Source organism: Mus pahari, unplaced genomic scaffold (assembly GCF_900095145.1).
Source record: "Mus pahari unplaced genomic scaffold, PAHARI_EIJ_v1.1 scaffold_8665_1, whole genome shotgun sequence".
NCBI classification, from domain to species: Eukaryota; Metazoa; Chordata; class Mammalia; order Rodentia; family Muridae; genus Mus; species Mus pahari.
The window spans coordinates 31,720-46,010 of NW_018393914.1; the positions used below are offsets into that span (position 1 = coordinate 31,720).

A 14,291-nucleotide genomic window follows, 5' to 3' on the forward strand; every position below is an offset into this window, starting at 1 on the left:
TTTCATGTGCAAGCTCATACAAATAAGCTTCTGAAGACATTTTAGCTGAACAGTGGTAACACTAACCTTTAATCCTAGCACTTGGGAGGTAGAGGCAGGCAAATTTCTGAGTTCAAGGCCAGCCTGGTCTACAGAGAGAGTTCCAGGACAGCCAGGGCTACACAGAGAAACCCTGTCAGGAAGCAAACTGTCGAAAAAAACAAAAAAAACAACAACAAAAAAAACCAAAACCAAAACCAAATAAACAACATTTTATGTGTGCTGAAAGTTTTAAAGAAAAGTAACATTTTAAATAAGCACAACTATAAGTGTATTGGTGACTTTTACATTCTAACAAAACCATGGTCCTCAATGACCTCTATCTGATTTATTTTTGCAAGGCATTCCTTTAAGAAAGAGAACACGGAAATAGTGCCTTAGTGCATACCATCAATAGATACATAGCCGTATTAGAGCTATAGTGCACAGCTGGCAATCAGTTTCTTCTTATTATGTAAAAGCTATACACATTAAAAGGTAGTACATATAGGTCCAATAGCATCTAAGAAGCAAATAGTCTAGTAAAGCTTCTTTTACTCCATACGAGCAGTGAAATTGCTAAATTCAGTGAGACGAGCAGCGTATGGGAGGTAACAACTATGTTGTAAGGTAAACTTAGTCCCTATATCACATATCTCTGAGGAGCAAAATGTTACACTCAGTGAATGCAATGTTCAAATGTTTTGTTAGTTGTCCTTTTGTAGAGATATCATATGTCATAATGGATAGAAGCCATGTATTCATAAGGGATAGTGAATGACCTAGTGTTTCCCTCTCTGTCTCCCAGAGCAACGAGAAGATATGTATTGGGTTGCAGTTAGAGTAGACTTTTTGAATGTGATACAAGTTTCATATCATTGGTTTTTCAACTTCATTGGCAATACATCAACAACCTCATTCTGTAAAACATTCTCTTGAGTACTAAGAATGTGGAAATGCTTCTCTTTTTCCTGGTTCACTTTGCAAATATAGTATGACCCATAGTATATGAAAAATTGGAATGCACTTAGTGTGGTAAAGGTCTGAGTTGTTCCACTTTTGTTCAAATATGGGAAAACCCTTATATAGGAAAAGAATATATAAAGCTGAACCATGTAATACATGGTCATACCATCTCAGGTATCTTTGAAGGTGAACACCAACCCATAATGAAGGGGTAACAGCATGAATGATAAACTGCAAAGTGATAAAAATCTTAAGATCTGATGCCTCTTTATATTTAGACAAATAGTACTACTAAATCATACAGATGAAAGTATTCATCAGTTTTGTAAAGCTTTCTCATGTGCCAATTTTCTTCTCAGGCATGAAAGAAGTCAGAGAACAGAGAAACCCTCTGAATATACTCAGTGTGGTAAAAGCTTTCTTTTACATGCTCACAGTCACGCTCAAAGGCCTGAAAGGATTCATAGAGAAAAGAAACCCCATGGAGTTATTCAGTTTGTTGAAGCCTTTGTTCAACATAGTCTCCAAATTCGGAAAAGAGCACAAATTGGAAAGAAACTCTATGAATGGAAGCGATGTAGTAAAGCCTTTGCAGATCACAGTCATCTTAAAATGCCTGAAAGAATTCATACCGGAGAGAACCCTTATGAATGTTATCAATGTGATAAAGCCTTTTCAAGTCCCAGTAATCNCCTACAACATAAAGGAACACATACTGGAGAGAAATGCTATGAATGTAATCAGTGTGGTAAAGCCTTTTCACAACATAGTCGGCTTAAAAGGCATGGAAGAATTCATACTGGTGAGAAACCCTACAAATGTGATCAATGTGGTAAAGCCTTTTCAGAACACTGTAATCTCCAGAAGCATAAAAGAATACATACAGGAGAGAAACCCTACAAATGTAATCATTGTGACAAAGCCTTTTCCCAACATCATAGTCTCCAAAAGCATAAAAGAATACATACAGGAGAGAAACCCTACAAATGTAATGAATGTGATAAAGTATTTAGACAAAGCAGTGATCTTCAAAAGCATAAAAGAACACATACAGGAGAAAAACCCTACAAATGTAATCATTGTGACAAAGCCTTTTCTCAACATCATAGTCTCCAAATACATAAGAGAACACATACAGGAGAGAAACCCTACAAATGTAATCAATGTGACAAAGCCTTTTCCAGACATAGTACACTCCAAATACATACAAGAATACATGCTGGAGAGAAACCCTTCAAATGTAATGAATGTGAGAAAACCTTTTCACAACATAGTAACCTCCAGTCGCATAGAAGAATTCATACTGGAAAGAAACCCTACAAATGTAATGAATGTGAGAAAGCCTTTTCACAACATAGTAACCTCCAGTCGCATAGAAGAATTCATACTGGAAAGAAACCCTACAAATGTAATACATGTGAAAAAGCCTTTTCAAAATGTAGTATACTCCATTCGCATAGAAGAATTCATACTGGAGAGAAATCCTACAAATGTAATCAATGTGAGAAAGTCTTTTTAGAACACTCTGATCTTCAAAGACATAAAGGAATACATACTGGATAGAAACTCTATGACTGTGATCTATGTGTGAAAGCCCATGTATGTCACAGGCATCTTCAAAAGCATAAAAGAATTCATACTGCAGAGAAAGCCTAAGAGTGTATTTAACATGGTAAAATCGACAAATATCCAAATATCGATAGTCTTAATCATCATGAACACATTTGTATTGGCAAGAAACCCTCTGAATATTAGCTGTGTGGTAAAACCTATCCCAACATACTTAGCTCCTAATGCATCAAGGAGCACATACTGGGGAGACAGAGGTTGGGGTGGGACTTATGAATGTACACAATGTGGTAAACCTTTGCATATGACAGTCATCTTTGAACATGTAAAAGAATACATAATGTATCACAGAATAAAAAAAAAAGAACACACTGGTGGAACCTTTGTAAATAATGTGGTAAGGCCTTGGCAGGTAGCATTTATCTTGTAATGAATAAAATAACACTTGTAAGAAACCTCATGAAAATAAGCAATGTGGTAAAGCTTGTGCATGTACGAGTCATTCTGGAAATCATGAGAAAAGTCCATGCTGCAGGGAAGCCCTATAACTGTAGTCATTGTGGTAAAAATTTGCACTTCACAGTGTGGGAAGTAGACATGGTGTGAGGATGTAAACTCTGAAGTCCAGCCACTGTGACAGATTTTCTCCAGCAGGCGAGCATTATCTTAATCTCCCCAAATGACACTACCAACTGAGAAGGGTTGATTTCTTTGCTTTTAAGCCTATATGATTGCTTTCTATTACATGAGCACATTCATGATGAAGAAAAACTGTGGGTAAGCCTTCAGACGCCTCCATTCCTGTGTTATAGCAATAAATTCTTGTATAAGAAGAACATCATGAGAAAATATTATTTGTTTACCAACTTCTTTTCATTTTAATTATGAGATTTGTCTGTGGCTTTGTGTGAGAATGTGCATGCTGATTTCCAAGAAAGTTAAGCTGCTGTACCTTCTTAGAGCAGGAAATATAGGAAGATGTCAAACCCTGACCTGGTTCCTGGGAATAAACTTTTCTTAATTGCTTGTCCATGTGTCTATTTTAAAGTGTTTTACATCATCTTGATGTCAGGAAATGGAAAACACTTATACAAGAGAAAACCTTATCTGGCTGATGATTTTGTTATAGACTATAGACATCACAGATGTTTTTGATATCAGGGGGAAAAAATCCCATTTCTTCTCTTCTTCATCATACCCTGGAAGGAAATAAATTATTTCCCATGTTCACGCAAGTGTTGTAGTAGAGATCACCAATTGTGGTGGTGGGTTTTATTTTCAAACTTTTGGAATAGATATTGAAGTTTGTTCTGTGCCTTTCAAATCCATTTATAGATGTTTATTAAGGGATCCTTGAGTTCACTCTGGGACTTCAGTTCACCTTTATTTCAACTTTACTTGTTGAAAGATATTTTTCTGCTGCCATGAATTTAGTTGGATACTCATCTTCTAAGTGGTTCTTTATTTAAATATGAGGATATGTGTGACTATACCTTTCAGTAAGGTTGATGGTGAAAGCTTGTTGAGTTCTGTTTTGTGTTTCTTTTCTTTCACACAAAAAAAGGGAAAGATAAACCTCATTTATCTTCGTTAAGGAGCCCATTTGTCTCCATTTGGAAGACCGGGCCTGATTTTTAAAACAGCCATAAAGCACCAGCTTCAGGAACAGACCACAAGTATCAGAATTAAGTTATAGACACCAGCTCTAGGAACAGATCTTAAAATCCAGAACAAATTCATAACCCCGCACCCACAGAGACCAGCCCAGGGATAATCACAAAACAAGGGGTGCTATCCTATCTCAGAATGGGCCATCTTGGCCCTGCTGCTGCTGGCTGCTGTGCCCAGACACCACCATGGACCAGTGCCCCATACCTACCTTGCTGGAACATGGCAACTTCTCTCAGGTCCTGTTTAACAATGTGGAGAAGTTCTATGTTCCTGGAGGAGATGTCATGTGCTATTACACCCTCACTGAAAAGTTCATCCCTCATCCCAAGGCCTGGATTGGCATCTTTAAAGTAGGGTGCAAGACCACCCAGGAGTATTATACCTTCATGTGGGCTCCCTTGCCCTAAACAAGACCTAAACAAGGAATCAGCCACGCAGCAGGAAATCCAAAGCGTGTTTCCTTCCCAAGGATGAGGAGCGCTACCAGTTCTGCTATGTGGATAAGGATGGTTTGTTCCGGGGAACAAGTGTCCCTTTCCAGTTCTGTCCAGACCCTGGTGAGGACATAATGGTTGTTATCATTAAGGAAAGAGTAGAAGAGATGGAACAGCTCAGTGAGGAGCTTTACCCAGGAAACCAGGAACTGAAAGGCAAGTATGCTGACCTCTGAGCAGCTTCAGAGGAAGCAGGTGGTACTGGAAGCAACGGAGAGGATGAACGAGACCGTAGAACAGGAAGTGGAAGAGAAGGGCTCTTGGGAGAGTGAGCTGCTCCGGCTGAAAGAATACAGCCAGAAGATAATCTCGGAAAAGAAGGGCTTGGGGATCAGAGTAGAAGAGCTCCAGACCCAGGTGGCAACTCAAGAAAAAGAAATGGAGGACCTTAAAGAAAAGACAGCGGTTGGAACAGCTCAAGAAAGAAAACAGCCAGCGCACCCTCATCTTAACCGAATGGAAGAAGCACTGGAAGATGCTGGAAAAAAAAAACAGTGGAAATGTTGAAGGAGAAGGAAGCTGCAGCATGGAAGCAGCAGCAGGAGCTAAAGAATGAGAACTGTATCCTGTTGGAACAGCACAGCAACTGCAAGATTTTGCAGGAGAGACTAAAAGACCAAATCTCTGAGAGCTGCTGAGCCGTAAGACCCATCACCTCGAGGAGCTGCTGAACCCGAAGTCCGGTCACGTCAAGGAGCTGCTGAGCCCGAAGTCTCTTTGTCTCAAGGAGCTCCTAAGCCCAAGAGCCTGCCACTCAGAGCTGCTAGCCCAAGCACTATAAGCACAGTCTTTTATAAAAACAAATGTGGTATCGAAAGAAGTTTTCATTACAGGATCCCATCACACTGGCAACAGCAGGAGTCTCAAGATTTGTTTTGTCCATTTTGTATGAAGACCATCCCAGCAACCAAGAGATGGGTCTCTAGGAACACGGTTCCTGTCCTTGTCCCTGCCTGAGCACTCCAGCCTGCAAGTCTGTGCTGGGCCAGATTCCTACTCAGTTCCTACCTGAGAAGGCTGCCTAGCCAGAAATCATTAGGGGTTCACACAACTGCTGCCTGCAAAGCTGTCTGTAGGATGAAATTGAACGCAGCAGCTGCCACTTTGTCACAACCAGACTCTCAGCCAATGCCCAGAGTCTGAAGGTACCTGCTGATTCACAGCAGCTGGCTGACACTAAGTCATTGTCTTCTGAGATGTCTACCTCATTCAGTCAGGCCTTGGGTGCATTTGTGTTCGGGCCTCAATCCTAACCTTGAGGACAGCAAGCAAGGACACCACAAAAGTGATGAATTTCTTTATCTTCCTTGGCTGTACAGAAAATCTCAGATCTGTTGGCTGTGATCAAAGATGTGTGCCATCACACCTGACTTTCCTAGGAAATATGGGGGTGGGCAGGGGAAACAACACTTCTTTCTATCTAGAACACTTTCAGTTCCTTTCTATACATACAGCATGGATTATGTCATATATGGAGATGTTTTATTCTTCCTGTGGTGAATCTGGAATTCACTGTGTAGCCCAGGCTGGCCTGGAACTAGGCAATCCTGCTGAGTTACCTTCCAAAGTGCTGAGACTGGTCCTGAGCCACTGCTTTAGTCTGTAGGTCTCTTAGTTGCTAATTAAGGAATTGTTAGGGCCTGGAGAGATGGCTCAGTGGGTAAGAGTATTGACTGCTCTTCCCGACTGTTTAAATCCCAGCAACCACATACATGGTGACTCACAACAATCTGTAACAAGATCTGACTCCCTCTTCTACAGTGTACTTACATATAATAAATCTTTTTTTAAAAAAAGAATTGTTAGGAAGTATGTAGCTTTCAGCTTTCTCCATAGCTACTTGAGTTTGGATGAATGTAAGGATGAGTCTCTATAACCTTTGATACTAAAAATAATTTCCTCTTAAAAAAAAAAAAGAATGGGACATCTATACTGGGCAGCCATAATACATCATATGGTTAAAGTCCATGACAGAAGCATGCAGACAACTGACAACATGTGACCCCCTAGAACCCACCAATAAAATTTTAGATTACCCTAGATAGTTTCTCTGGTTCCTGATAAAAAAGCTTTCATGCCTCGGTCTTCGTTGCTATTTCAATGAATGGTTGAACCCTGTATGATGATTGTTTCTGCACAATAAGCCCTCTTTGTTTTTGCATGCTGAGTCTGGGGTCATCCTTCAGCCATTTTTCAGACACATACATTATATAGCAGAAAAATATCAGTTATAGTTTTCCTGATGGAAGTGTGAAATCACAGAATCACATCATATTTTGTGTCCTAGAATCTCTCTTTAATTTTTGATATCCTTGGAATCATTCTGTGTATGGATCATATGAATATGAGTAATGAACTTTTGAAGCTCTCCATCTTGATTCAAGGAGGTTTAGCATGAGAAGAGGAGGGGGAGGAGGAGGGGCAGGTAGAAAAGAAGAAGAGGAAGAATAAGAGCAAGAACAGGAAGGAGCCCAAGAAGAAGATGAAGAGGAGGAAGGAGGAAGCGCAGGAAAAGAAGAAATGGAACAGAAAGAAGAGGAGGAGCAGCAGCTTGAGGAAGAGGAGGATGAAGACAAGGAGAAGGAAGAGGAGGAGGAGGGGAAAGAAATTCCTGCTTAGTGCTGGTAGACAGAAAGATGGGCTCTTGAAGGATGGGGAAAAGTTATACTGAAAGATAAATTTTGCCAATCTGAAAAAGGGTCAGCTCACGGACTAGAGTGCAAGGCCAGGAAACCTTATGCTGCTGGTGCCTTGGAATTATTGCATGTGCAAAAGACCAGGTGAGACATACTGGCACTACTCTGTATTCTTCAACTTGCCATTGGTACATAGTCTTTGTTTTACTAATTGGACAACATTCTGTGACTCACTCTTTTTTTTTTTTTTAAAAAGATTTACTTATTTTTATTTATTTGATGTGCCAGCTAACAATAGTGCTACATAGTGATTGGCAACCATCTCCTGCTTTTCTCCCAGCGTTGTCTTGAGGAACACATTGAAAGGGCAAGAAAAACCTCACTTATCTCTATTTAAGGACTCCATTTGTCTCCATTTGGAGGGCCAGGCCTGGTTTCAAAAAGGTCATAAGGCACTAATTCTAGGAATAAACCATAAGTCCCTGGAGCTAAGTCATAAGACACCAGCTTGAGCAACAAACCATATAATCCAGAACAAATGCATTAACCCCCTTCCAGACAATAGCCTAGGGATAACTACAAGAATGGGAAAATATCCCAGAATCAGCCCTCCGGGCTGGGCAGCCCTGTTTCATCATATGGTTTAACAACCCTAACCTAGGATTTCAGACCACTGACAACCTGTGACACTCTAGAATCCACCAACGAGATTTTAGATCACCTAGTTCGTCTAGAGTTCCACCTGTTCCCTATAAGAAGGTTTGCATGACTTTCTCTAGGCTCGTCATTTCAAAGATGGTTGACAGCCACAAGCTGGTTGTGTCTGCAGAATAAGTGCTTTTTGTTTTTGCATTCTGAGTCTAGGATCTTCCTTCAGAGATTTTTGGACCATTACAATATGTAGCAGGTGAATATTGAGTCCGTTTTTCCTGGCCTCATTGTGAAATCACAAAAACAAATATTCTATTTTATGTCACTTTGTTAATATCCTTGTAAGCCTTCTGCCTTTGGGTCATGTAGTTCGCTCTACTCCAAGGTGAATGATGGATTGTACAAGGAATCCATCTTGATTCTAGAAGGAGGAGAAAGAGGAGGAGAAGGAAGAGGAGGAGGAGGAGAAGCAACAGCAGCAGGTCCAGGAGAAGGAGAAGAAGGAAGAAATTCCTTCAGAATGCTGAAAGACAGAAAGATAGGTTATTGGAGGACAGGCACGGGTGATACTGAAACAAAAATCTTGCAGATCTGGAAAGGGTCAGCTTTTGCCCTAGAATACTGGGGCAGTCAACCCTTATTGTGTGTCTTCAGTGCACTCTAACTTTAAGGGAGGTGCTCATGTCAGTCAAGATTCAATGGCCAATCAGGGATCTAAGAAGACCTTTCAATAAGAAGAGGAGGGTTCTTCCAGGTGCTTTCTTCCAAACTGCAGGTTCAGCACAATATACTCCGAAGGGAGGAGATTGTCACAGTCAAAATTCAAAGGCCAATCAGGGCTTCCAGGAAGATATGCCAATCAGAAGAGGAGGGTTTTTCTGGTTGCTTTGCTCTGAGCTGCAGGTTCAGTTCTGTTGCTGACCAGCTTGAGTGGTTTGACCTCTGCTGCTGAGTTCCTTAGGGGAGTGCCGATGGGCTGAGCTACTAAATTGCTTTATGGTGATCATGGGACCACTGCCCATAACCTGAAGGAGAGGTGGTCTGAGAAACTGGAGTCTGGGTGGTGGGTTAGGTGGAAATTAGCAGCCACCTGTGAGGCTCCCTGTCATGAGCCATAATGGGACAAGCTAATAACTAGCAGGGGATCATCCTGAAGTGGCCTACCTCAGATTATTATATAATCTGCGAAAGGTGAGCCCTCATTAAGCAAGGCTGTGAGGGACTGATTTTAGGAAAGATTCCTGCTATTAATATACTTTTCCTGTTATTATTAAACATATATAACAATCACTAAGTAGAAGTATACCCCCTTTGAAGTCATCTCTGCAGATCCATGAAGATGTACTATCTTGTAATGATGCTAGATAGACAAATAGATGACTTAAGTCTTAATGATGATCCTATAAGAATTCCTAAAATTATATCTGTGATTATTAAGCTCCTTTATAATGGGACTGCTATTACATCCTTTTCTGATAGTCAAAGCTGCAATGAGAACTCTGCCAGTCTCCCAAGTGTCACCAGTTAATTGCTCTTAGATGATAACCAGACTTTCTCCTACTCAGAGCACATCCCGAGAGGTTGTAAAACAATTAACCAAAGGTCATTAAAAGGGAACTAACGATTTATTATAGGTGCTAGGAAAGAAGATAAAATATGGACTGGGTTTATCTGTACAAAACTTCACTAATAACTTAGTTACGGTTTTAAACCTTCAGTGAACCTGTGGAGCTCAGACAGATGATGGATGCTTAGCCAGATAATTACTCCTAATGGATATACATGTAAATATCTGCCACTGTAAATTCTACTTCAATTTATGATTTGATTTTTTTGTTTGAACTTGTGATGAACTTTGTAANATGTGATCATGTATTCTGAATGATGTTGAAGAGCAGAGGACAAAGAGAGGAGTCAGAACTGAGGGACTGGGGTGAGAAGAACTGAGATGAGGAGAAGTTTTTAGAAAGAACATTTTTTAGCTCAGAAGGAGAATGTATAGTGGAGTAACTTAGAAATTATAGGTAACATAAAATACTAAGAGAGCAATGTGCAGAATGCAGAGGGAAAGAGGAAAAAGAAGATGTCGCAGAGAGACAAAACAGGTCCCATGGTAAGAACAAGGCAGATTTAGTCTTCTTAAAAGAAATAAAGCTGTTATCTTACAAATACGGGTTTTTTTCTTTCTGTATGTAATAAAGATCGGAGTGCACTTTTTCATCCAGAATGAGTGAGTTCTTTCTACACCGGTGCTTGGTCTTTTGCTCCATATGCATAAGTATGGATGTGTGTGTGAGTATGTAATTGTGAGAGTGTGTGTGTGTGTGTGTGTGTGTGTGTGTGTGTGTGTGTGTGTATGTAACTGTGAGAATGCATGCAAGCTGGGCCCAACTGGGTTTGAATGAAAACGAATAAATGAGCATGAATGAAGCTGAATATGAATTTTTGTGAGATTATGCATATTTGCTTACGTAAAAAATTTTCCTTCTATGAGTGTCATTCTCTTCTCCTAGTTCAATAGAAGTTTATTGCTCTAAACTTCCCCTAGCCTGACAAGCAAGAGGATCTGGACAATAGGGAAAGGCTCTGGCAATTAACCCTTCACCCAATCTCCTGCTGTTTTAGGATGAGGTGCTAAGTGCCAGAGACTGCAGTTTTCTGGCCTCAGAGGATCTCAGAAGGCTGGTCAGCTACAATAGCACAGTAGCTTAGATAAGTAAACTTTTTTATTATACAGCAACCTCAAATTTCTCGTAAGACAAAGTCTTGCCTAGAAAATGTAAGAAAAAGTTTTACCCTCTGCCTATGTTCTTCCCCCTCCTCTGCCTCAAGAAGAACAGACAAGAAAGAAGAAACACCCCACACCGGGACTGCCCCTCCCCCCCGTGCAGTTCCCTGTTACTTTTCTTGGAGTTATGAAGTCTATTTATGGTATTTCTAAACAAATACAATCCTAGTTAACATTGTTGAAATTCTGATTTTTCCTGGCCGACTTTCTTCATGCTTTCGATAAGAACTTGAATATATTTGGGCCTTTCATTCTTGGCTTTTTCTCTGCACACAGCAGGTGAGGACAAGGGCAGTGGAAGATGCAGCAGTAGAGCTAACCCTCATTATTGGGTCTCAGTTGCTGGGAATGGTCCCCATGCCTCAAAACTGGTCCCATAACTAACATCTAAATCCTGAGCCTCAGGTTCCCAGCATTAATCTATTCAGCTCTTTATTTATTTAGGTTTTTGTAGTTGTGAATCTGTGAAACTCTTTCCCTTTATTAAATGGAAAGTACTCTATGGGCTATGCAGGTCACTCAGGAAGAATTTTTCTTGAGATGACCTGGGATTAGATATCAACACCCATGTCAACTAACTGTTACTCAAGATCCAGAGGGTCTGATGCCCTCCTCTCTGTGTGTCACTCGCACACACATAGAAAATATTCTCTCTCACATAAAAACATACACATGGAAATACAGACACACATGTTTTAAAAAGTACCTATAATAATGCAAATAAAGCAGAAAAGTTTATGTATATAATAGAAATAATAGTTTATTTTTTTAAAAAATCTGCTATTTTGTATTTTTTGAACTTCTTTTTGTAAATGACTTATATCTAATCATCAATCAAACGTAGGAAACAACATGGCTTCTAATTCACCCTAATAAATACACTTTTATTTCTTAATATAAAAAAGATAAGGGGACGGCTGGTGGTGGCACATGCCTTTAATCCCAGCACTTGGGAGGCAGAGGCAGGCAGATTTCTGAGTTCGAAGCCAGCCTGGTCTACAGAGTGAGTTCCAGGACAGCCAAGACTATACAGAGAAAATCTGTCTTGAAAAAACAAAACAAAATAAAAAAAGTTGCTTTTAGTAAACATCCCTATTTCTTCCTAATTTGAAGTATCAGAATGCTTAAACTCTGCAGTGTGTTGGAAGAGCATTCACTCCTACTCCATCTCACATTATTGTCAAAGGAGAGACCAGAATGTACAGGATGAGTGCTGGCCAATAATTGTGTAATTTTTATTCTTCTTACAATCTTGCAGTTCCTATTTGAATGACCATGCTAGATTCACTGATCTGTTTTTGTGTTTGCTTTTTCCAGTGTTGCCATGTATGGTGTATGATTCATTAATTATAATCTAATTATATTGTTGTTTCTCTAGGACATGATAATCCTTCACCTCTTTTGTCTTCTGATAATTTAGTATATTATAATTTCCTTGAGGTTTTGTTGTTGTTGCTGTTGTTGTCTGGGAACTTTGTTGGGAAAATAGTTTCACCTTCTCTTGTTGACCTGAAAGGGTTACTTTCCCTATGTCTTGGACAACCTGTGTTTTTCAGGTCATGTAATCATCAATGTTTGCATTTTTACAATTTTACTGACAGATCTGGTTTGGGTTCTCACTACTTGCTCACACATTCTTATCTCTTTCTGTTAATTTGCTTAAGTTGTCAGTAGTTCAGGGCCAACAACTATCTGAGGGAGCATCCATTGAGGGCCTCCAATGTCAGAATGGCTGTTTGCTAAGTTTGTGAGATATCATGTTGCATAACACTTGAAGTGGGAAGGCTCTTCCACTGAGTGTAGAAGAATCCCTAAGGAAGTGGGCCTCGGCTGGATGAGAGAGCTTGTTGACCATGAGTGACCAGGCAAGAGAGCAAGTCAGAAAACAATGTTTGCCCATGGTTTTTGCTTGTATTTTCTTTCTTTTTTTTTTAATTTATTTATTATATGTAAGTACACTGTAGCTGTCTTCATACACTCCAGAAGAGGGCGTCAGATCTTGTTACGGATGGTTGTGAGCCACCATGTGGTTGCTGGGATTTGAACTCTGGACCTTCGGAAGAGCAGTCGGGGACTCTTACCCACTGAGCCATCTCACCAGCCCCTTGCTTGTATTTTCAAACTTGTATTTCTATCATAAGCTTCCCAAATAATAGAATGTGGTCTAACAGAACCATCTAAATAAGCATGTTTGTTACTTTTGGTGTGAGGATTTAATCATAACAATTCTAAGAAGCAAGGTAGAACAAAACAAAACAAAAATAATAAGAAAAAACTTATTTTGTATCTGGACAGAACCTGGGAATGTTGTCATTTGCAGGTATATTGATAATATAGGANCTTTAGATGGGATAAAGCATTGAAATCTACATTCATCTTAACTGTTCCTGGAGAACCTGGAAGATTGGTCTGCTAAGAGTGTTGCATACAAAGGAAATCAATGTCATAGGATTTCAGTGGAAGATAGACTCCATGAAAAATTAAACTACAGGTCATTTATGTGATATTTTGAACCAAAACCCTTCTCATTCTGCCCATGCTGTGGGATATTGAGTAGGACAGAATTAAAAAGTAAGGGGCTAATTTGCAAGATGGAAAAATAAATCTTTAGGACAGTTATTACTAGTGACTCATTCAGGACAACAGTTAAATAACTCAACATGTGTGTATGTGTGTGGGGGGGTGAAAGCAAATTTTTTTGGTTGTCTAGAAATCAGCCCCAAATAACCCTGTTAAAAAATGTGGTACAGAGAGCTAAACAAAGAATTCTCAACTGAAGAATACCAAATGGCTGAGAAGCACCTGAAAAAACATTTAGCATCCTTAATCATCTGGAAAATGCAAATCAAAACAACCCTGAGATTCCAATTCATGCCAGTCAGAATGGCTAAGATCAAAAATTAAGGCAACAGCAGATGCTAGCTAGGATGTGGAGAAAGAGGAACACTCCTTCATTGCTGGTGGGATTGCTAGATGGTACAACCACTCTGGAAATTAGTCTGGTGGTTCCACAGAAAATTGGATATAGTACTACCCAAAGATCCAGCAATACCTCTCCTGGGCATATACCCAGAGGTGTTCCAACTTCTAATAAGGACACATGCTCCACTATGTTCTTAGCAGTCTTATTTATAATAGCCAGAACCTGGAAAGAACCTAGATGTCTCTTAATAGAGGAATGGATAGAGAAAACGTAGTATATTTATACAATGGAGTCCTATTCAGCGATTCAAAACAATGAATTTATGAAATTCTTAGGCAAATGGATGGATCTGGAGGATATCATCTTGAGTGAGGTAACCCAATCACAAAAGAACACACATATATGCACTCACTGATAAGTGGCTATTAACCCAGAAACTTAGACTACTCAAGATACAATTTGCAAAACANATGAAACTCAAGAAGGAAGACCAAAATGTGGATATTTCGTTCCTTCTTAGAATGGAGAAAAAAATACCCATGGAAGGAGTTACAGAGACAAAGTTCGAAGCTGAG

General features: G+C 39.7%; 2 protein-coding genes across 2 annotated transcripts in view; both read left to right on the plus strand.

Annotated features, from left to right (window-relative positions):
* Positions 1–3,659, plus strand: part of LOC110315795 (zinc finger protein OZF-like) — a 10,053-nt gene extending 6,394 nt beyond the window's left edge. The window contains 1 exon segment of the mRNA XM_029534780.1: positions 1,344–3,659. Within this exon segment, the coding sequence (XP_029390640.1) occupies positions 1,344–2,640 (1,297 nt within the window). The 3' untranslated portion in view covers positions 2,641–3,659.
* Positions 3,660–4,052: 393 nt separating this feature from the next.
* Positions 4,053–5,356, plus strand: Calcoco2 (calcium binding and coiled-coil domain 2). Its single transcript, XM_021189770.2, is given in 6 exon segments — positions 4,053–4,628; positions 4,630–4,670; positions 4,672–4,890; positions 4,892–5,107; positions 5,109–5,202; positions 5,204–5,356. Coding segments are annotated over 6 exon segments (942 nt in total). The 5' UTR covers positions 4,053–4,409.
* The last annotated feature ends 8,935 nt before the right edge of the window (positions 5,357–14,291 follow it).